The following is a 23,190-nucleotide window of genomic DNA, read 5'->3' as shown; positions in this document are numbered from 1 at the left end:
ACAGACTGTACCCATGATTTCATCCAGACATGCAATAAACATTGAGTACCAGGTACTTTACAGGGCTCTGAAGACCTCACTGAACACGAACACATGATCCCTGCTCACACAGAGCTCACTCACATGAGGAAAATCAAGTGCTGTGATAGTTGCTGTGAAGATGACCATGGTGACAGAGACTAAGCAAGCATCAGAGAGGGCAGTGGTGGGCTAATTTAGATGGGATCTCTCCAAGAGGGCTTTCTGAGGAAGGGAGTTTGAGAGATGTGAGTGATGCGGAGCCTGTCCAGGAAGAAGAGACATTAGTGTAGCAAAGGGTGTGTTGAGAAACTAGTTAACTAGAAACTAGCACTGCCAAAGAGCCTCCCTATGGCTAAATGGAGGGAAAAGGTGGGAGGGTTGCAGTGGAGTGGCACTGTAAGGCACTAGGATTCTGGTCTAACCTCCATAGGAGCTACAGGGGTGGAGGGGTGTCAGCAGAGGACCATGGATGTTTGGGGGTTCTTCCTTAGTATAAGGAACAAGTTGAGGGGGATGGGCAGTGGCGCATATAGTACAAAGCGCAAGGATCCCAGTTCTAGCTCCCAGCTCCCTACCTGCAGGAAGTCAAGTTGCTTCACAAGTGGTGAAGCAGGTCTGCAGGGAAGTGCCTGTGTCTTTCTCTCTTCCTCTCTACCTCTCTTTCTTTCTGTCCTATCCACTAAAATAGACAAATGGCCATCAGGAGTGGTGGATTCATAGCTCCAACACCAAGCCACAATGATAACCCTGGTAGCAAAAGAAGACAAAAAAAGGAACAAATTGATTGGAAGGTGCAAGAGAATATCAGATTCTGTTGCTGCAGTTAGTATGGACCTCAGCTTGGAATAGTTTTTAGTATCATTTTGCTATTCCGTCTGCTATCTGGAAATGTTTGTTCAGGTCATCAGCATGCCTAGGGTCTTGACCATGAATGTGCCTTTCTATTCACTTCTTCCTTTGTATATTTGACCAATGAGCATTGAGAAACTAGGATGCTTCAAGCTATAGGGGGATTCCCAGGTCCTTCCCTCATGGAGTTCAGGGGCCAGTGCTAGAACATCAAGGCAGGGAGATCCCAAGTGTCTGTGAACCACAAGATGCCTTGGCTTGGGCAGGGAGGGTTGTGGTAAGGAGTAAGATTAGAAGGCTAGTCCAGAGGACCTACCTCATCAAGAGCATCTCAAGCACTCTGGGAAATGTATTCACTAAAGAATACAAATGGGGATTTGGGTGGTAGCTCAGTGGGTTAAGTGCAGGTGGCGTAAAGCGCAAGGACCAGCATAAGGATCCCGGTTTGCGCCCCTGGCTCCCCACCTGCAAGGGAGTCACTTCACAGGCCAGGCGGTAAAGCAGGTCTACAGGTGTCTGTCTTTCTCTACCCCTCTCTGTCTTCTCCTCCTCTCTCCATTTCTCTCTGTCCTAACAACGACGACATCATCAACAACAATAATAACTACAACAACAATTTAAAAAACCAAGGTCAACAAAAGGGAAAATAAAATTTAAAAAAAGAATACAGACAGGACAGTGGAGTAGTCTGTTGTGTTTTCATATAAAAAAAAAAAAAAGACTTGCTTCCAAAAGTTTGCTCCAGTATGAAAGATGAAGCATTTGGTATGCAGTAGCAAGCATCGCAAGCTCATGGGTCCCAGCTGCCTGTACTTCCCAGGATCTTAGACGTTAAAGGTCCTTGGGAATTAACACTCAACCATCTTATCTCATATTTGAGGACACTAAAGATCAGGGAAGGTTGCCTCTGCCCTTGGCCCCAGTCTGTACACTGAGCTCCAAATAGCTATTTTGAATATAAACTGATTAGTGACCTGGAAAGGAATGGGGAGGGGAGGTGTTAAGTGTTGTGATGGTCAGAGCAGTCTGTCCTCCTAGCTGGGAAAAACATAAACCAAGGTCTACTTTCCATCCATGGAGAGGTGATTACACATGAACACTAGGGATAGGAATTTCCTTTCATTACTGTGGATTTTTAAAAAATTAATTAAAACAAGCATGCAATCAGATCAGTAATTCTGCAGTGTTTCCAAGTCCTAGTGCCCAAGTATAGGCCTCGGTTATTTATTTTGGCTGTGCCTGAAGTGCTGCTCCACACATCAGGTTTCTAGCTGTCAGTAGTGTAGTAGTTGAAAACCTGTATTCTTCAGACAAGGGGTCAATTATTTGGTCAAAACAGCAGCCTCTAATTGATCTGTTAAGTCTTATAGCCATGAGTAAGTAGCAACTACAGTGGCATTCTCAAACCCACATAATGTCCCTGGGCCCATACTCCCAGAGGGATAAAGAATGGGAAAGCTATCAAGAGAGAGGATTGGATACGGAGTTCTGGTGGTGGGAATTGTGTGGAGTAGTGCCCCTCTTATCCTATGATCTTGTCAGTATTTCCATTTTATAAATAAATAAATAAATAAATAAATAAATAAATAAATAAATAAATAGCCAAGTGTGGATACAGTGTTTCTTCCTCCTCAGGCAACAATCCATGTAAGATGTTAGTAGCAAGGGGGTTAATAGCAGGCAGAACCCACTCTCACCTCCCTTGAGGGTTGGATCAGGTCAGTAGGTGGGCAGGTGTGACCCTCCTCTATGAAATGGAAATGATGACCCTTGACCAGATCCACAAGCAACTCTTGGGATTGAATAAGAGAAGCCTTCTCAGAGACTGAATATTGAGCCAGACATTCAAAAGCATTTGGAAAAAAAAAACCATGGCTGTCAATGTGTATGTACACAGTGGAGCTCTTTCTGTAAAGAGATTTCGGGAGAAAGATTTCTCTGGGAGTGGCCCAAGGTGAAATGTTGCCATTGCCTCTCAGGGATCAGCACTGGAGTTTTAGATTGCTTCTCTTGGCTCAAAAGGAGAGTCTGCTTTTTCTATTTGAGGGCAAGGTGTGAATTGCACTCTCCTGAGCTTCTTGCTTGTGTCCTGCGTGGCCAAGGGAGGGATGCAAGTGACTTGGTATTCCTGAGAGTCCTGGGAGTTGGCCTCCACAAAGACAACTGGGAGGAGAGATAGAAGTCAGTTGCCAGCATTTTTCACCATACTGCAAGGAGTCTTAACTATATTCAGGGGGAAGATTCTCCCTCCCCGCCCCCCTTTTGAATACTTTGTTAACTTTATATTGGTGTTTGGCAACATCTGCTAGAAGAACCTGTAGCCCCACGTTTTTAACTGCATTTCCAAGTCTTCACTGTGTGTTCAAAAACAAGCAGTTTCTTCACAGCCTCCCCCCAGGGCCTGCTCTCTACTGATCCAAATACTTGGCATCCCAAAGTAATCTTTTTCATCTCTTATCTACAAGTTAATGGAAGAATTTACAGGTCCTTACGGCACTCAGGCTTGGGCTTTGTGGAATTAGCATGGTGGAGGAGGGCAACCAGGGGAGCAAGGTGCCTGGTGCCTGGTGCCTGGTGCCTGGACAGAACAGACAGCACTAGGGTCTCTTCCCTGAAGGCAAATGTTCATATCAAAAAGAAGCAAAAGAAAAAAAACTTTTTTTTTAAGAAATGGATCTTTTTAAAATATTTGTTTATTTGTTCCCTTTTTGTCGCCCTTGTTTTTTTTTATTGTTGTTGTTATTGATGTCATCGTTGTTGAATAGGACAGAGAGAAATGGAGAGAGGAGGGGAAGACAGAGAGGGGGAGAGAAAGATAGACACCTGCAGACCTGCTTTACCGCCTGTGAAGTGACTCCTCTGCAGGTGGGGAGCCAGGAGCTCAAACTGGGATCCCCACGCCAGTCCTTGCACTTTGCGCCACATGTGCTTAACCCACACACAGCACTACCACCCGATTCACCCTTTTTATTTTTCTTTCTTTCTTCTTTCTTTTTTTTTTCCCATTGTATGAAGGGTCTCTTGTGTGCCAACCTTTTGTTAAACACTGTGTGGTTTTAGGAAAAGACTGTTCTGGCTCTCATTCTTGAGAAATCTACCATCAGATTGGGAAAGTATAACTATAGGGGTGGGATAAGATGACCCTTTATAGAGGAAGAAGTTGACATGTGGAACTCAAACCCTTGCTCACCTCCCTTGCTTTGTTCATGCCTTGTGTTTCTTCATGTACGATAGGGGAAGGGCCCCAGGTGGCAGTGGGGAGTGTAGGAACTGAGATCTATGATGTCACACTCTGAGCCTCCAAGCACAGCACCCCACTTCAGCTGAAAACAGCTGCCTCTCTGTACCTTAGATGATCTGTGCAGAGGTTTGCTACAGGTCTGGAAGCTGTCATGTCAGTTCTGCCCATAAACCCTGTGTGGCCCCACCTCTCCCCCCTCCGTCCCCACCTTTGCTGTCTCCCCTGGGGCCCCTGGCTGTCGCCCTGCACTGTGTCATTCCCCGGGACCAGGAGAATGGAATTTTTTTTCACTGGGCTAGAGTAAACGTTTTCTTCTCTCATTATCATTTGTCACTTGTTCAACTTGTCTCACTTCTGTGGACTTTTTATTCATCAACCCACAGTGTCTATTTTGGTGGCTTGTACACAGTGGGAGATGATGAGGATTTTTCTCCATGAATGATTTTGTTGGGGATCAAATGGCAGCACCCCTCGGGGGGATGTCTATTTTTTTCTTTTTTTTTAATATTTATTTTATTTATTTATTCCCTTTTGTTGCCCTTGTTGTTTTATTGTTGTAGTTACTATTTCTGTTGTCGTTGTTGGATAGGACAGAGAGAAATGGAGAGAGGGAGGGGAAGACAGAGAGGAGGAGAGAAAGATAGACACCTGCAGACCTGCTTCACCGCCTGTGAAGTGACTCCCCTGCAGGTGGGGAGCCGGGGTTCGAACCAGGATCCTTATGTGCTTTGCACCACCTGCGCTTAACCCGCTGCGCTACAGCCCGACTCCCAGGGGGATGTCTGTTTTAAGGGATGGCTGTTCAAGATCTCTGGGAAAGGCAGGATTTCAGGGTAACTACATGTACCAGGTACTATGCTAGAGCATACTCGTTATTTTGTCCAGTCAGGAAATTGTGGGTCCTGCATATATTTGGGAGTAGCACAATGTGATGCATCTAATAAGCAGAGTTGAGTTTGAGATTCAGAACTGTTTCACATCCTGCAAGAAGAGAGAAGTGGGAGAGATCCGCCCAGTGTGTTAGGCCACAGCACTGGGCAGTGGTTACTTTGTCTGTTTCAATGGGTTTCACTGAGGGAGGGGTTGATAGAGCCTCAATTTACCAACTTTAAGTATACACATCTATCCATGATTATAAATGTACATATTGTTTGATCAGCATCACAAATATGATAGAGACTATTTTCTTGACCTCAGTAATTCCCTTACATTCTGTGCATCCAGCCCTATCTCTCCTCCCCCAGCTCTCCAGCCCTCCACCCCACAAATACTTTCTGAAATCTAAGCCACTCCACACCCAACTAGACAAAGAGCCAACCATCCTGGGGCAGGCAAGTCTCAGAATCCAAAGTGCGCATTTCAGATGTTTGTGGGGATGTTTTGGGAGATAACAACAACTGATTTCTTGTCACCTGAAAAGTGTACAGGTTTTCCCCACAATCCAAAAGTAGAACATTACTATGTTCTGGTTCTATTTTGGATCTAGGAACTATAACAACATTAGCCTGTATGGGAAAATTATGAATGTCCCCAGGCCCCCAAATAATTTACCAAACCATACTGAATATGACTTTAAAGAAATAGAGATCTCTTGCATGTGCAGTTTCACCCCTCCAATTGCTTTTTCATTCAGATAAAGAGACGAGATCAGGGTTTGGGCAAGGCGGTAAGGGGAGATACCTCAGTGCTGGAGCTTCCTCCGGTGCTATAGCACCTTCTGTCTGGTACTCAAGTTTATCCGTGGGCTTCATGCATGGCAAGGTATACACCCTACCTGTTGAGCTGTCTGGCCCAAGAAATGTTCTATTTGAGGATAGTGAAGAAAACCTATAACCGGACCTACTACTAATCTCACCCCACCCCCAGCAAAGGTTCTCTTATTAACAGCTTTCTATTCTACTTTTTCCTCAGTGTCATACCAGACCTTGTTTCCTCAGCCCACAGAATGCACATTCTAGGGTGGGCGGGGGTGGGGGGGGGAGTTGTTCTTGCTTACAGTATTTCCACCTTTTCCAACCTCAGTAAAACAATAAATAGCAGAGTTGGTTTGAGAAGATAAGCTTCATTTTTTTTTTCCTGAAACTAACTGCTGTCTTATTCCACCACCCCCACCCCCACCCCCATCCTTGAGTTTTATGGAAATTTTTTTTAAAGGTACATTGTTTAGGGAATTTCCTTTCTTGACGTCTTCTGGGTTTCTGGAAAAGCTCTGTGCTCCTACCCCAAGGGAGCCTTGGTTCTACCATCCTGCCTCTAAATCAGTCTTCCCTGTCAGAGGCTGTGACCTCCAGGGCTCCAGGCTCTCCTTCTCACCATGAAGCCTTCCTTTCCCAGCCCAGTGGAATCTAAGTCTAGTCAGCAGAGGTCTCCCAACTCAGGCGCCTTCTGTGAGGTCTGAAAAGTGGTTGCAGACCATTGAGTGAAGTCATCCCAGCTCTGCCTCTGGCCAGCCATGAGACTTTGGGCAGTGACATGCCTTTTCTGGGCCTCAAGTTTCCTCATATGTCTGTTTATTTAGTTAGTTTTTTGTTTTGTTTTTGTCATCAGGGTTATTGCTGAGGCTCAGTATCTGCATGAATCCATTGCTCTCAGCAGCCTTTTTTTTTTTCTTTCCTTATAACGAAATAGAGTAAGAGAGGGAAGGATGGAGGGAGGGAGGGAGGGAGGGAGGGAGGGGAGAGAAAAAAGGAAAGAAAGACATTGCAGCAGTGCTATACCATTCATGAAACACCACCACCACCACCCCCACACACACTACCCCAAAGAGCTTTCATGTATGTTCATGTATGGCCTGGAGATCAAACCCAGGTCCCTCACAAATGGTAATGTGTGTTTTACTGGGTGAGTTACCTGCTGACTCCCCTCCTCATCTTTTTAAAGGTGGATTGGCAGCCCAGGAAATGAGGTGGTGGTAGACCTCAGGACTTGAATTTGTGAGAACTTGCTTTTGTTTCCTAGTACCACATATGCTAACATGATTATCTCTTTCTCTCTTTCTCCCTCTCTCACTAGGTAAGGGTATCCTATAACAGTTATCTGTTTAAAAACAATAAATTAAGTAAATTAAAAGGTGAATTGATGATAACCAGTGTTAGCAGAGGAGGAGTGGTCGGAATTCCTGTTACCCAGGATAAACGGCAGGGGACACTCCGGGCAGATTTACCCTTTTCTCATAGCCAGATCTTTGACCTCAAGCTTCATTTTGGCTTAACTTCCTGGAGCAGACAACCTTAGCGCCTTGGTCACTGCTTAAGACATAAATTAGAGCAGTAGTTGTCCACACTGGAAGGAGCATTAAGCAATGCTCAGGCTACTTCTGGTTGTCACAACTAGAGGTGGCATTACTGATAGCCTCTAATGTGTGTACAGTGCTACTCAGTATGTGGGTCTCAGGAATGTTAACAAACCTCCTCTCATGCACAGAGCATCCCCCACAGAGAGTGACCCAGCCTCACTGTCAGTCCAGATCCAATGCGCCCGTGCTGAGAAGCCCTGGGCTAGAGTAACACTGCACCTATTCCTCACCCTCCTCCTGACTACCCAATAGCCCCTTTGGTTTTTGACAGCTGGGAAGAAAGGGCACTTCTATGGGGGTTCTCACAAGTCCTTAGTCTAATGGAGTGTACAATGAGGCAGCCTTAATTGGGTGCAAATAAATGCCCTCCCCCCAAAAAAAGAACCATCAAATCACCACTACACTTTAGCTTTGATCTTGAGGTTCTAGTCAACACAGCCCAAGGAAAAGTAATAAGTCAGAGCTATAAACACTAAAGGAGGGCATAAAAGATAATTACTGTTTACAAAAAATTTGGACAATCTAAGATAATCAGCAAAAAAAGTCTTCGACAAAGGTAAAAAGCACTGGACCACAGGGGAAAAAAAATGGAAAAAATATATAAATACAGATAGATAGTTATAGATTTAAAGTCAACCCATATTTGTGACCTAGGGAGAACTCCTGCAGTTTCCACTGTAGGGGATGAGGATACTGAACTTGAGTGGTGGGAACATTATGGAATTAAACCCTATTATCTTATAGTTTTGTAAGTCAATATTAAACAAATATGTAAAACTAGATGGAAAAATGGAAGGTGAAAATGTGTTGTTTTTATTTATTTATTTAGAAAAAGGGAACACTGACTAAACCATAGAATAAAAGGGGTACAACTCCACACAATTCCCACCACCAGATCTCCATATCCCATCCCCTCCCCTGATAGCTTTCCTATTCTTTATCCCTCTGGGAGTATGGACCCAAGGTCATTGTGGGATGCAGAAGGTGGAAGGTCTGGCTTCTGTAATTGCTTCCCCGATGAACATGGGCGTTGACAGGTCGATCCACACTCCCAGCCTGCCTCTCTCTTTCCCTAGTGGGTCAGGGCTCTGGGGAATCGGAGCTCCAGGACACATTGGTGGGGTTGTCTGTCCAGGGAAGTCTGGTCGTCATCATGGTAGCATCTAGAACCTGGTGGTTGAAAAGAGAGTTAGCATACAAAGCCAAACAAATTGTTGGCCAGTCATGAACCTAAAGACTGGAATAGTACAAATGAAGAGTTGGGGGGGTCCCTCCATTTTGTAGATAGCTAGTAGGCATATTTTAGTTATATTCCAAAGGGCCTGTGGCTATACTAGTTTTTTTGGTTGTTTGGTTGTTTTGTTTTTTTCTTTTTCTTTTTTCCCCTGAGCCTGAAATCTGATATGCAGGTGGATCCTAGTTATTGTCTGGGAAGATGATGTCATGGCTGGAAAAAGGACCAGAAAGCTGGAAGAGAGTAGCTCCCTAATATGGGAAAGGGGTATAAATATTGTTGACTGTAAATCCCATCGATTTGATATGATCTGGGGCCCATATTCAGCTTAGGAGCCTATGTGACCTCTGCATCCCTGTAGATCTGACCTCACATTCTGTGGTCATGAGTAGGAACGTTCCAAGCTGCCCCAATATCAGGACCCATCTTCCTCAGGTGTAGCATAGAGTATGTTGTCCAGCTTCCCATCAGAGGATGGAACATTCTCTACCATTGTTGATCCAAGTTGAGGGCAAAGTCTTATGGGGGCCCACAAAGGGGTCTGTTTTGTTGTTCCTGATAGAGATGACCGATAACAATGGAGAGAGGGATTTATTCGAGGTCTAGGCCCATCATGTCTATTTGGGAATCTCAGGACTCCCCAAATAGGGCTCCAGCTGATGGGGTGGCCTGATAATGACTAAAGATTCATCGTTAAAGTATGCCAGTCTCTTGCCCTTATTCAGCTTTTGCAGTCCTTGTTTTGATAAGGTTAGCTTTGGAGTGAGTGAGAGAACTGTAATAGGAAATAGCTGAGGAGGGTATCTAAGCCTAAGTAGACACTATTTCATTATGAACTTCGTACTGTCTCACTACAGATGATTGTGTACTTTTGCTTTCAGGTATATATTTTGCCCTAATTTATGGATATATGTGAACATATGCTCTATCTCACGGGACCTGGTCTATATCTAGTTTTTGGGACTTTGTTAGGAAGCGAACCTCCTGGAATGGAATAAGAGAATACTATAAAAGGAAAGGTAATCAGCCTGAGTAATGAGGGTGAAGGGTTGACATTCCATGCCTGACATCTCTGGACACAGTCTGAGGTGAAGCATGCTGAGATGGTACTCGTTGTGTTGATTAGGTTTGGATTAGTGGATGCAATATCATTTGGTATGACTTGAGAGAAGCATGCAGGAAAGTGAGCCCCACCCTAAAGGTTCCAGGACTGGGGAAATATAGGCTCTATAGAGGAAGTGGGAGGTTCCTGCTGTCATAGGGTTTAAGAAGACAATAGATAGTTATTGCTATAATCACATTATTTGGCAATTGGGTTAACTTTGAAATATCCCTTTGTTAGAATTTGCTGTACCATACACAATATCACCATAATTTATGTCCTTTGACATTATTTGTATATAGCTGTGCCACTGGTTGCTTCTGTTCTCCCTGGTCTAAGCTTTTAGGACAGACAACATATCAGAGACTCAGGCTATGTATTAAAAAGACTCAGTCTGTGCTTTAAAAAGTTTGAGACATTCAATTTTTCCCCTGTCATATTAATTAAATAGTGATTTGTATGACTACGAATTAATAGGAGTGTACATAAACACCATTCCCACCACCAAAAGACTGTGTTCCATCCCATCCCTTACCCCCCACCCTGTGAAGCAGACATCCACCCTCACCCTCAACCCAGAGTTTTTACTTTGATGCCCTATTCCAAATTTAGTCAAATCCTGCTTTTAGTTTCCCTTCCTGTTATGCTTTCTCAATTTCTGTTTATGAGTGGGATCATCCTATACTCATCTTTATCTTTCTGACTTAAAAAAAAAGAGCATTCAGGCTAATGGCAGGATGCAGAATGATAAGCAGAAATCAATATCTAGCATTATGTATGGAACCAGATAGATAGATAGATAGATAGATAGATAGATAGATAGATAGATAAAACAAGGATAATAGATAAGACCCCACCTAGAGGAATTTTAAAATATAAGTTGTGGGTTCTACCCACTGAGCACCTCATTGTGAATAGAATAACTTGGATTATTTGGAAGTGGATTTCATTGCATTGTATCACAGAAGAAATCCCCAATAGTAGAGATTTTTATAATAAGATACATGTCTAAATATGGTATGTGTCTGTGTCTTTCTCATATGGAAGTTATCTGAAGGGAGGCAATCTAGCTAGCCTTCCTAGAGCTTGGTCTCTCTGTGTATCACGAAGGTAGCTTCAAGGACCCCAGGTATTATACCCCCATTTTGGTAGCAGAAGAGATGAAAGAAAGAAAAAGAAGAAGGTGTTTTCCTTTTAAGGAGACTTTCATTCATCTGATGGGCTACAACTTAGTCATATAGTCACCCCCAACTCTGAGGAAGACTTTGGACTCTAGTTTATAGCAGTATTACTAAGTATGGAAAATTTTTGCTTTTCAGAAAGCAAGATTCTGCTACTAGAAAGTGAGAATGGATGACCAGTAGGTTGCCTTAAAATGTAACAGAAATGCGCAGGATCTGAGAGAACTTTCAAATGCTCCTAAAAGACTCAGACAACAGTTGAGCAAATGGAAAGACAAACAACATTATTGGATAGGAAGACTCAACGTCATAAAAATATCAATTCTCTCTGAGTTAATTTATAACTTTAAACATGTTCCCAATAAAAATATAACCAGAACCTTTTTTTAAGTAGACAGATTATTCTAAAGTTCATTTGGAAAAATAAACAAGCAAAAGTAGCCAGGAAATTTTGGGAAAGGAAAAAGAAGGGGACCAGTGCTATTGGATCTAGCACATTATAAGCCTAGAATAACTGTAAACATGTGGTACAGATCAGTGATAAAGAACGAAGCACACAGAGGTCAGAGAGTGGGCAGAGCTTTGCGTGTGTGGGACTCCATGTTTGCTACTTGGCACTGAATATGACCAAGTGATGCTCTTTTCAGTCTCATTCATTCTATCTCTCCCCCCCCCCCCGTGTGTGTGTGTGTGTGTGTGTGTGTGTGTGTGTGTGTTTGTTTCTCACACACACATCAATTTTTCAAAAATAAATAGCATATAGAAATAATCTATAGTTATACAGAGATTTCTACCAGAATTTGGTAAAGGTGGTATTTCAGTCAACGAGGCAGAGACATAAACTCTTTAACATATAGAATGAAACAACTGAATAGATGTCTACAAACAGCTTAGATCTATACTTTGTTTTGCCACTAGGGTTTTCACTAGGGCTCTGTATTATCAGTGGGCATCTCTCTTCCTCCTTCGCCTCCTCCTCCTCCTCTTTCTCTTCCCCTCCCCACCTCCCCTTCCTATTCTCCTCCCTCCTTCCCTTCTTCTTTTAGGTAGAGGGTAAAAAACAGAGGGAGAGAAAGAGAAGGGAACATCACAGGCCTGTACCCCTAGTTAAGTTCCTCCTTTGCATAGTGCTCCCATGTAGTGACTGAGGACTTGAGCCTAAGTCTGTGCATAGTAAAATTTGCACTCAACTGGGTGAACTCTCTGCTGAACCCCTGCTTCACACCTTCTATCAGGAACAATAGCAAATACATCAAAGACAGCAATTATGGGGTGTCGAAATAGCTCACTGGAATAGTGTGCTGCTTTGTCAGGCGTGTGGCCAGGTTCAAACCCCACCACCACCACCACATTGCCATTGTCTCTTTCAGTCTCTAGCCTCTCTGCTTTTCTGTCACAATCTAAAAACACTAAAATAAAATAAAATGAAATAAAAACATAAAAAGACAGCAATTATAGATGAAAGTATTAAAGTACTGAGAACATTAAGAATGCTTTTATAACTGCAAAAAATATAATGCCTTTAAAATTAAGATATAAAATCCAAAGACCATAAACTAAAACATCAACTCAATTATATAAAACTAAATACCAGTGTTCTAAAACTACCATAAGCTATGCAAAAAAGAAAAAACAAATAATGAACTGGAACAAATATTTGCAATTTTTATTCTATACTAAGTTTACTTCATAACAGAAGTAGCTCCTTAAAAAAAAAAAAAAAAAATCACCAGTGTGTCCCTACGTCTCACCTCTCCAGAGCCCTACCCCACTAAGGAAAGATAGAAACAGGCTAGGGGTATGGATCAACCAGCCAACACCCATGTCCAAAGAAAAAGCAATTATAGAAGACAGACCTTTCAACTTCTGCACCCCATAAAGAATTTTGGTCCATACTCCCAGAGGGGGAGAGGAATAGAGGAGTTTCCAATAGAGGGGATGGGACACAGAACTGGTGGGAACTGTGTGGAATTGTACTCCTGTTGTCTTGCAATCTTGTAAATCATTATTAAATCACTAACAAAAATTTTAAATAAACATGAAAACAAAAAAAGTAAATAAAAGTCAAACACCACCCCAAAAATGGGGTCACATTGAAGTCACAGAAAAATAAATAAATAAAATGGAAGTTACTTCTAAATATAAGGGGAAAAAATGCAAAAGACAAAATCTACAGAGAAACGTAAGAATCTGCTGAAAGCTGCCGTCTCTCAGACTACCAGAAGCTTGGTAGGCAGCTGATGGGAGTGTACATCTTTCAGCCGTGGAGGAGGACAATTTGACAACATCCTACAAAAATAGACATGTTTTCACTATAAGACTCAAAAAGTATCATTTCTTGAAAATGTGCATCATTGCCTTCATATGTGTGTAAAATGTGGGAATTGTCAGTGGTCAGGAAGGTGGGAGAATTATGCAGCCATAAAAAGGGGTTAGATTATTTATGTGCCAGGACAGGAAGATCTCTTACATGTGCTAAATAAAAAGAAAAAGTACAAAAGAATGCTTATACGCTTTTAGTTAAATAAGTATATGGTGAATATATATATATATGTGTGTGTGTGTGTGTGTGTGTACACATATATATTCATATTTTAAATTGATGTATTAACTGATGCAGGATACATGGATAATAAAGCAGTTGTCTGCAGAGAGAAAGGAGGTGTTGACGAACAGAGGCAAGTAGGAGAATATTTACTGTGTTCCCATTTATGCTTTCAGGGTTTTCTGAATACACGAAGGTACATTGACTACTAGGGAAAAAAATGAAACTATTAACAGACCAAATAAATAAGTAAAATCTAGTCACATTGATTCATATAGGAAGAAAGATTTTGCTATGTTTTCCACAATTAAAAAAAAAAAAAAAAGCCTTACTCTAAAAAATGTCCCCAATATTCAAAGGTGTCCTGGCTTTGTTTTTGAGGAATGAGTGGACAGGTATTCGTAACTAGGCAGAAGTCCCTCTTTGCTGAACTGTCCGCTAGTTTGGTAAGTGCCTTCTATGTACCCAGCCATGACCCAAGCATTTTAGAAACTTTCGAGGAGCTAAGACTGTTCATTCTGCCCTGCAGGTTGGGCCTTAGAACAGACAAAGCTGAGAAATATTGTTCCTGACTACCATACCTTACCTGGGAAGCTTAGAGAGCCTGCAATGAAGAGTCAGCACTAAAAGCCAACAGGAGCAGGAGATGGGAAATGGGGATGGTTCTAGGGAAGCAGAGCTGGTATGGAGAAGTAGGTGGGGAGATCCAGAGGGACCCACAGCAACGAGTGGATTTCAGCAGGCTTGGTCTCCTGCCTTGTAGAGAAAGCCCATCCTTCTCCTTGAGCAAGCCTGACCCTGGGCTATCTATCTCCCATCCCCCCAAAACCCACCCTGGAATTCACTGAGTACCCAGGAATAGACAAGTCTCAGCAGTATTAATATTTTCCTTCTTAATGACGCTGAAACTCCCAAGAGAAATAAAGGTCTAGGAATGAACTTTCTGGTCCCCAGAGGTCCTTTTAGGCTGCACTTATTTTTCCTGTCAGAAAGGAATGTCAGTCTTAGTCTCTTCCATGGGGACCAGGTTTCCCATGGGGAGCTAAGGTTTTAGAGGAATAGAGACAGCAGAGAGGTGTCTGAGGAGGTGACGTGGTGTGTTTGGGCATCTGTGGTGGGCACTGAGACATCACCAGGCCCCTCAGTGTGGGGCAGCTTCTCCCAAGAGACATAGGTTCAGGAAACAAAGAGATGGGTGGCCTGCTGCCAGGGCCAGGCCAGGCAGCACAGAGCAGACAATGAGGTAAATGAAGACATTCTATCCCCTCTGACCCTAGTTGGAACCCTGAGCAGGAAAGGCTAAGGTGAAGGGGCCAGATATTCTGAGTCACAATTTTCGGATCAAGTCCATGGCTCACTTGCTTGAATAGAATCTCATGCTCATGCATTGATACAAACTAGAGTCAGCCCTTCCTGTGGCATAGCAAAGATTGCTGTGAGGGCAGCTTTTATGGTCCTTTGGACAGTTGGTGTTGTCAGCTGGCTCTGAAAACCATGAAGGCAGAGGAGTCTACTAGGCAGAGACTGGGCCCCAGCTTCCTCAGCAGGATCCCTGAGCTCTGGTCACCTGGCAGAAATGACTTAGGTTTTTCTGACATCCACTGGTTTATTCCAGTCCTTAGTACGTTCTTCCTAACTCACTCATGGTGTGGTTCAGAACACAGATGTGGTCTATAAACCACCAGGTGCTTTCCACAGCTATTGTTAGATGGTTGTTACGTGGTCCAGTGTTGCTATGGCAACACTGGTCCAAATGGGGGATGGGAGAGTCTCAGTGACTCCAAATGTAGTGATATTAAAGACGTGCTAATTTCACATGTGCTACCCCATTCACCTTCCAAACAATTCTAAAGCTGGGCCCCACCATCCCACCTTGATAGATGGGATGACAGGCTTCTCCAAGGTTAGGCTACAATAGTGACAAAAGTCCAGACTTCCTCTATCTGGAGCTAAAGTTCATCCCACTGCTCTCCCAGCCAGAAGTGAGTCTTGACCACAAAAAGCAGAGTGAGGGGTCGAGGAGCCCCAGTTCCAGTGACTCCACACAGTTGGGTGCACTGTTCTTTCCATACTTTATGAGCATTTGCTTAGATCAGCACATTTTATGTGTTTTCTTTTTTCCTCAAGAAGTTCCAGCTGTAAGCGGAAATGGGGTCATGGGTGCAAGGCAGGCAAGGCCTAGAGTGCTTCCTGCCCCACCTTTTGCACTCAGGCCTGGATTCCTGCTGTTGCTCAAATCCAGATTCCTGCAGAGCCTCTTGCTTTGTGTGCAGGACACACATACGCACATGCCTTCAGAGGGCCATGGAGGAATGCCCAGTGTAAGGACCTCCATAGACAGTCTTCTATGGGGCAGGTCTCAGATTTGCCAGGAACACACACATTGTGGTGACACAGTATACAGGTGACCATGGAAGTCCTGGCACAGTGCTGCCATCAGCCTCGGCGACAGAGCATGCAGTGTGATCTGCCCTGGCGCATGGTAGATCGTGGGTGGATCCAGTCTGTGCTGGTGTACAGAGAAGGTCACAACAACAACATACTCATGTATTTATAGTTCATAGGAGTGTATATTAACACCATTCCCACCACCAAAGGTCTGTGTCCCTAACCCCACCCCTCTATAGAGAAGCTGCAGATCTACCCCTACCCTTCACCCAGAGCTTTTTCACTTTGGGGCTATACTCCAAACTCAGTCAAATTCTGCTTTGGGATTCCCTTTCTTAAAATATGGAATCCATATTTTAAGCAAGGTTACACAGAAGCCAGGCAGGAAGGCTGCAAAGGATGGACCCAATATGCCCCTACTCCCCTGTGGCCTCCCTCACTATGAAGGGCCATTTGGACTATGTAGGTCCAGATTATTGGAGCCAGTGTCTTCCTGCTGCTGTCCCCCACACCACCTTTTCCTACTCAGTCTGATTGTCCCCAGAAGACTAATCTTGCAGATGCACCTCTTCTCCCCAGCAAGGGCTTCAAAACTCTCTTTCAGGCATTTTAGACTCATTATAATTAGTTTCCTCATGCCTATTTTGTCTCTGTTCACTGGCATCCAATGTTTTTGGACTCTCTCTCCTACTTTCTGCAACTACTGTCCTGGCCTCCCCCATTCCACCTTTTTCTTTTCATGGCCCATCCAAACTTTACTCTCTGCCTCAGCTTCTCATGAGAGTCACCTTTTCCTGGAAGCCTTCCCTCCCTGCATCAGATGCCAACAGTTCATCCTCTAAAACTCAGCATCTCACAGAGTCACTGGCCTTTAGAATGACACCTGATTCTTACATTCAGAATGGCTTTATTTGGCTCACAGATGTCATTGTATGTAAGTCTAAGCTGCTGAACTTAATTATCAAGAAATGGCAGGGGGGCTGGGCAGTAGCACGATGGGTTAAGTGCACATGGCACGAAGCACAAGGACCAGCGCAAGGGTCTTGGTTCGAGCCCCCGGCTCCCCACCTGCAGTCAAGTAGGTCTGCAGGTGTCTATCTTTCTCTCCCCCTCTCTGTCTTCCTCTCCTCCTCTATTTCTTTCTGTCCTATCCAACAACAATAACAGTAATGGCAACACTAACAATAACAAGGGCAACAAAATGGGAAAATGGCCTCCAGGAGCCATGGATTCATAGTTCAGGCACCAAGAGCCCCAGCAATAACCCTAGAGGCAAATAAAAAAGATGAGGATAGGTTATTTCTTTCTCCCATATTAAGGTCTAAATAATGTGAATTTCAACACATACAGGCAGGGAATTGCAGTAGTGGCTGTGTCAAGTCTATTAAACTACAGTACTCAACATAGTCCTGTGTTACAGTTTTCTCTCTCACACACACAAGTAAGTGAGTGGGGGGGTGAGTTTTGGGGGCTGGGCCAGCACAAGCATGAACCATGATCTAAAGTTGAGTTGATTGCAGGTAGGCCAGGTCTCCGCAAAGGCTGTCCCTTCTGTGGCAGATTTCCTTAGGCTGTGCCCATCTCTCCAACTCAGAACAACCATGTTGGGATGCCTGAAGCACTGACCAAGTGTCTCTGGCCTGTCTTACAGGGATTTGAAACTGGACAATATCCTTCTGGATGCAGAAGGTCACTGCAAGCTGGCCGACTTTGGAATGTGTAAGGAAGGGATTCTAAACGGTGTGACGACCACCACATTCTGCGGAACTCCTGACTACATCGCTCCTGAGGTAAGACAAAGTGCTCCTGAGACGAACAGGGCCACCTCTCCCCATGCCAGTTCTGAGGTAGGGGCTGTCCCTGCACATTGATGTCTGGGAAGGGTCTGGAACACCAAAACAGAAGAAAGGAGAAAGAGAAAGTGTGTTGACCTCTCCATAAGAAAGTAGTGGTGATGAAGGAGGTGATGCGTGAATGGAGGGTAACAGACCATCCCCCAGATCTAGGCAGTTCTTCACTGGGCATCCCTCTTTCACTCCAGTCTACCAACAGACTAGGAACAACAGGAACTTGTTGACTTTCACCATTATTTTCACTTCTCCTCCTACCTCTCCTTCTTTGATTTCTTTTTATTTCATTTTTGCCACCAGGATTATCAATGGGGCTCAGAACCTGCTTTATACCACTACTTCTGGTAATTTTTTTTTTTACTGTAGGTAGAGGGTGAGAGATTTAGAGAGGAAGAGGGAGAGGGAGAGGGAGAGGGAGAGAGAGAGGTGAGGGGAGAGAGAGCGAGAGACACCATATCACCACTCCATGACTTGAGAGTCTTCCCCTTGCAGCAGTTCCCATGAGATGGCCCAGTGCTCCAACCCTGGCCCTTGTGTTTGGCAACATGTACATTCTTATCGGCTGAACCACCTGCTGGCCTCCCATTTTCACTTGGTAATAGCTAGAATAATGGGGGACCATTGATTAAGATAGCAGTTATCTTTATAGGCCATAATTTATCTACAGTAAAATCAAGAATCATTTGCTATTTCTGGTGTAGCAGTGATTTTATGTAGTAAGCACAGTTGAGCAGAAAGAGAGCAACCCATAATAAATATCATAATAATAAAACATTGTAAATAGAGCACATAATTTCACTGTGAACTTTTGTCAAAGTTATTTGGATAGTTTGTTAATCATGAAGTTTGCCTTGAGTTTCTCTGGCTCAGTCATATCCAGACTGAGAGATTTTGGATGTGATAGATCTCATATTTAAGACATACTTTAAAAAATGTTCTTTGGGGCCGGGTGGTTGAGCGCACGTATTACAGTGTGCAAGGACCCAGGTTCAAGCTCCCCCAGGCCCCACCTGCAGGGGGAAAGCTTTGCAAGTGGTGAAGCAGTGCTGCAGGTGTCTCTCTGTCCCTCCCCCTCTCTATCACCCTCTTGATTTCTAGCTGTCTCTATCCAATAAATAAAGATGACGGGAGTCGGGCAGTAGTGCAGTGGGTTAAGCACATGTGGTGCAAAGCGTAAGGATCAGCATAAGGATCCCGGTTCGAACCCTGACTCCCCACCTGCAGGGGAGTCACTTCACAAGCAGTGAAGCAGGTTTGCAGGTGTCTATCTTTCTCTCCCCCTCCTCTCTCCATTTGTCTCTGTCCTATCCAACAACGACGACATCAATAACTATAACAATAAAAACAACAAGGGCAACAAAAGGGAATAAATAAATAAATATTTTTAAAAAATAAAATAAAGATGACAAGAAATTATTTTTAAACTTTATAAAAAGAAAAGTTCTTCAGCGTTCTGACACTCTAGAAGGAAGTACTAATTCTCTTTAAAATCACTTCTGTTGGAGGGAGTCGGGCTGTAGTGCAGCGGGTTAAGCGCAGGTGGCGCAAAGCACAAGGACCGGCATAAGGATCCCGGTTCGAACCCCGGCTCCCCACCTGCAGGGGAGTCGCTTCACAGGCGGTGAAGCAGGTCTGCAGGTGTCTGTCTTTCTGTCCTCCTCTCTGTCTTCCCCTCCTCTCTCCATTTCTCTCTGTCCTATCCAACAACGACAACAACAATAATAACTACAACAATAAAACAACAAGGGCAACAAAAGGGAATAAATAAATAAAATTAATATAAAAAAATTTTTTTAATTAAAAAAAAATCACTTCTGTTGGATAGGAGTCAGCACATCCAAGTTTCATTTCCATTCATTGGACATTGCTTGAGCACCTGCTAGGCACAAAGACTTGACTGTAATGCCAGTTGCTCATCTTAACATTTTAGTTCGAGGATCTGTGTATATCTGTGTTCACAACAGCACAATTTGTAATAGCCCAGATTGGGAAGAAATTAGGTTTCTTAGCAACAACAGCTGAGTGACTAAGAAAGCTGTGGTATATACACACCATGGAATAGTACTCAGCTGTTAAAAATGATGACATCACCTTCTTTACTTCATCTTGGACAGAGCTTGAAGGAATCATGTTAAGTGAAATAAGCCAAAAAGAGAAAGATGAATATGGGATGATCTCACTTGTAGGCAGAATATAAGAAACAGGAACAGAAAGAGGAAACAGTGAAACTTGGAATGGTTTTGGTATATCACATCAAAGTGAGGGACTCTGGGGAAAGAGGGCCGGGGGTGTGGGGGGTTTGATGTCCTGGTGCATGATGATGATGATGATGGGAAAAGACCCAAGGTGGGGGTGAGAGTGTTTTGCAGGCACACTTATCATGGTAAGATGGGAAATTGTACTCATCTGACAACAACTGTACTGTAAACTGTTAACCCCCCAGTAAGATAAATACATAATAAATTTTAAAATCTTTGGTTTAGAGGGAGCGACATAAAAAAAAAAACCAACTAATTAAGCAGACTAAATAGCTACTCAAAACAAGACAGTGTCCTCAGGGATCAGGGAAGGCTTTCTGGAGCAGCTGGTAGATGAATTGCGTTGTAAAGAATAAGCAGGATTTCCTTTGGTGTGGGGGTGGGGAGCATTCCTGACAACAAGGGTGGGGAGGATTTGATTGGGGGCGGGGCAGGGAAGTAGGTGCAGTAATCTTGGGTTCAGAGTATGAGCTGTGTTTATAATCTGGTTACTTCTAGGATTCAGCACACAAATTGGGCTCTTAGTAATGGTTTGTAGCATGAATAAATGAATAAGAACCTGTGAGACTCTTTGTTAGAAAAGGAAAACAGTATAATGAGAACGTAGGATTATTGTAGTACTCACACTAATGAGATTAGGAAACAGGATCAAGAAGGCAGTCTTTATCCTTCAGGGTCTGTGGGTTTTCCCAGGGGAGGAAGGTAATGATCAGGTCTGTCCTGGGAAGGAGATGTCAGGTTAACAGAGAGCAGACAGTGAGGTTAGGGTGTTGAGAGTCTTTGTTCAGACCAGCTAAGTCATGGAAAAGAGCCATAGAAGTAAAGATGGTGAATATTAAGTAAATCGCTTTAGAGTCTTTCTCTTTTAGAAAATCTGACAACTAAAGTAGCTTTGGTCCATCTCAACTAGCATCTTCCCTTAGGAAATTAAGTGAAGTCCCTCACATGGAATCTTCACCATCTCCCTCATTCATCTTGATCATCAGAATGTTTGGTTCCAGTTCTAATGAGAGTGATGACAGAGTCAGGGAGTTTGACAACCCCGCATAGGGATGAAAGACCCAGTCCAAAGACCAATATCCACTTTATGATGAACAAAATACCCACACAGTTTTTAAAAGAGGCATTCCACTGGCAAAACTCACAGTAAACAGCTCTGCCCTCTTGTCTGTAAAGAGGCACAGTGTTCCTTTTCCTTCTATGCTGGTTCCCTATGCAAAATCAGCTATACTTGTAGACAGCATGCAGTACTTGCTCTGACTATCGGCATATTATACCTGATTCTGTTGCTTTTATCAAATATTATTGGGAAGATGAAAGTATGTCTCTAAAGTACTTAGTACAGTGTCCAGCCCATAGTCAATTCTGGGTGAGGACTGGCTCCATCATCATCATTGTTGTTGGGTTGTGCAATGGGGTGGGAAAGAGTTGAGATTTGGAACTAGGCTTGATCCACTAAGACCCCCACGTGACCTTGATCAAGTCATAAACCATGTTTGACCTTCAAGTGCCTCATCTTTCAGACGAGAATAACAATTCCTGCCCTACCCAGCTCACTAAGCTGTTTTGTGGACCTTAATGAGATTAGAGCATAGAAATGTTTTAGAAAGGCATATGCCTCTGTTCAAATAAGAGGGGTTGGGAGACATCTGGCTAACCCTGAAACCAGAGACACCTCCTGAAACATCAGCTCTGCCCCAGGGCTTCTCTTCCCTCGGTGTGCCCTTGGCTTACTCTCATGCTGGCTTCTCTCTTTCTTCCCATCCAGCCCCTGCACCCTAGGAAATGGCAGTCGGCCCTGGGTAATGCTCATGTCATCGGGCCCAACACCTGCCCTTTTCTTTCACCCAGCTCTGACCCACTCAAGGAGTTGGCTGTCATGCCAGGTATCCTCCCATGGCATGTGAAGCTCTGCCCTTCCCATGAGCTCCATCCCTGGTAAGGTGATTAGGAAGCAGCTGGCTAGGGCCAAATCAAAGAGCAGTTTTACAGAAGATGCCATGCAAAACCTGAAGACTCTCAAGGAAGTATGGTGGGGGTGACCAGGCCACTTTCCTGGTTTCCACAGTGCCATTCTGTCTGAGAACATGCAGGCCACCTGGGGGCCATCATTCTAGTTCCTGTGGAGGCACAGAATCCAACTGTACCACCTCCTTGAGGCTGAAGGCTACCTTCCCCCCACCCCCAGCTCCAGAACTTCCAGGTGCCAGGAGAGATAGGAGCATGTCTAGCAAGACATGCACAGTGAGCACAAGTGGCAGCCAGTCTTTTGAACATAGGAGTTGGGCTAGTGAGGTGAGAAGAATGCTGGAGGCTTGCCTTCAGGTGACTTATAGATAGCCTGGAGGGATAGTTGATCATGAAAAAAAAAATCACAGTAGTGTGTAGAGTGTGAAATGTGCTTGTAGATCTTAGGAACCGGCAAGAATCTTGAAAGGCCAGAGGACAGGAGAAAGACTGGGTCATTCTGGGAAAGACTGGGAGGAGAGAAGTGATAACCATGACCTTGAAGGGCAGAAGATGGCAGCACCATAGTATATCAGGTTGGGGCACTGACTCTCTTCTCCCTTTCCTCTCCTCTCTTCTCTCCTCCCCTCCCTTCCTATCCTCTTCTCTCTCTCATTAATAATTTTTTAATAAGAGTGGGCTAGTTCTATAATTATAACTCTTATAAGTGTGGAATATACCAATTTCTTCCTTTTTCTTAACTTGCCCATGGATGGTCAAAAAGGCAGTGAAATAGGTGGAATTTTCTAGTAAATGTAGTCAAGATACAAATGCTGTAGACCAAGTAGAATTAGAAGCTTTAATATGCTTTTTTAATACGGCTCCTGTATGAATCTTAATCACATGAATATTCTTTTATTTGTGATAAATATAGGGTACTGACACTTTCAAGGCTGAAGGAGGAACCAACTTGGGCTTTGGCACAGAGCAGCATTACTGGCCCCTCTGTGGAGCCTATGGCTCTGACCCTATAGATAGATGATGGTGACCACTGGTTAAGAGATCAAAGGTGACAATCAAACAGAGTGCCAGCCCCAAATAATTTAAAGTTGACTTCATTTGCTCACATTCTTTTTTTTATTCTCAACTCACAAGATTCTTAAAAAGTGTGTGTGTGTGTGTGTGTGTGTGTGTGTGTTTTCTGTTTTTAAAATGTCTCCATCCAAATTTTTAAATTAAATCCCAAGAAAAATCTGTCTTCTCTAGATGGGTATTTTGA

The 23,190-nt window shown here is 43.7% G+C and overlaps 1 protein-coding gene across 2 annotated transcripts in view; it reads left to right on the top strand.

The window, feature by feature from the left end:
• The window catches only part of PRKCE (protein kinase C epsilon), a 606,660-nt gene that overhangs the window by 545,564 nt on the left and 37,906 nt on the right, over positions 1 to 23,190 (top strand). For both annotated transcript variants that reach the window (XM_007523339.3, XM_060187546.1), the window contains exon 12: positions 17,508 to 17,646. In XM_007523339.3, coding sequence (XP_007523401.1) covers positions 17,508 to 17,646 — 139 coding nt within the window. The remainder of the gene's footprint in view (positions 1 to 17,507; positions 17,647 to 23,190) is intronic.

Source organism: Erinaceus europaeus, chromosome 3 (genome assembly GCF_950295315.1).
Source record: "Erinaceus europaeus chromosome 3, mEriEur2.1, whole genome shotgun sequence".
In the NCBI taxonomy this organism is placed as follows: Eukaryota; Metazoa; Chordata; class Mammalia; order Eulipotyphla; family Erinaceidae; genus Erinaceus; species Erinaceus europaeus.
Note: the sequence above shows the minus strand (reverse complement) of the source record. Positions and strands in the feature narration are given on the sequence as shown.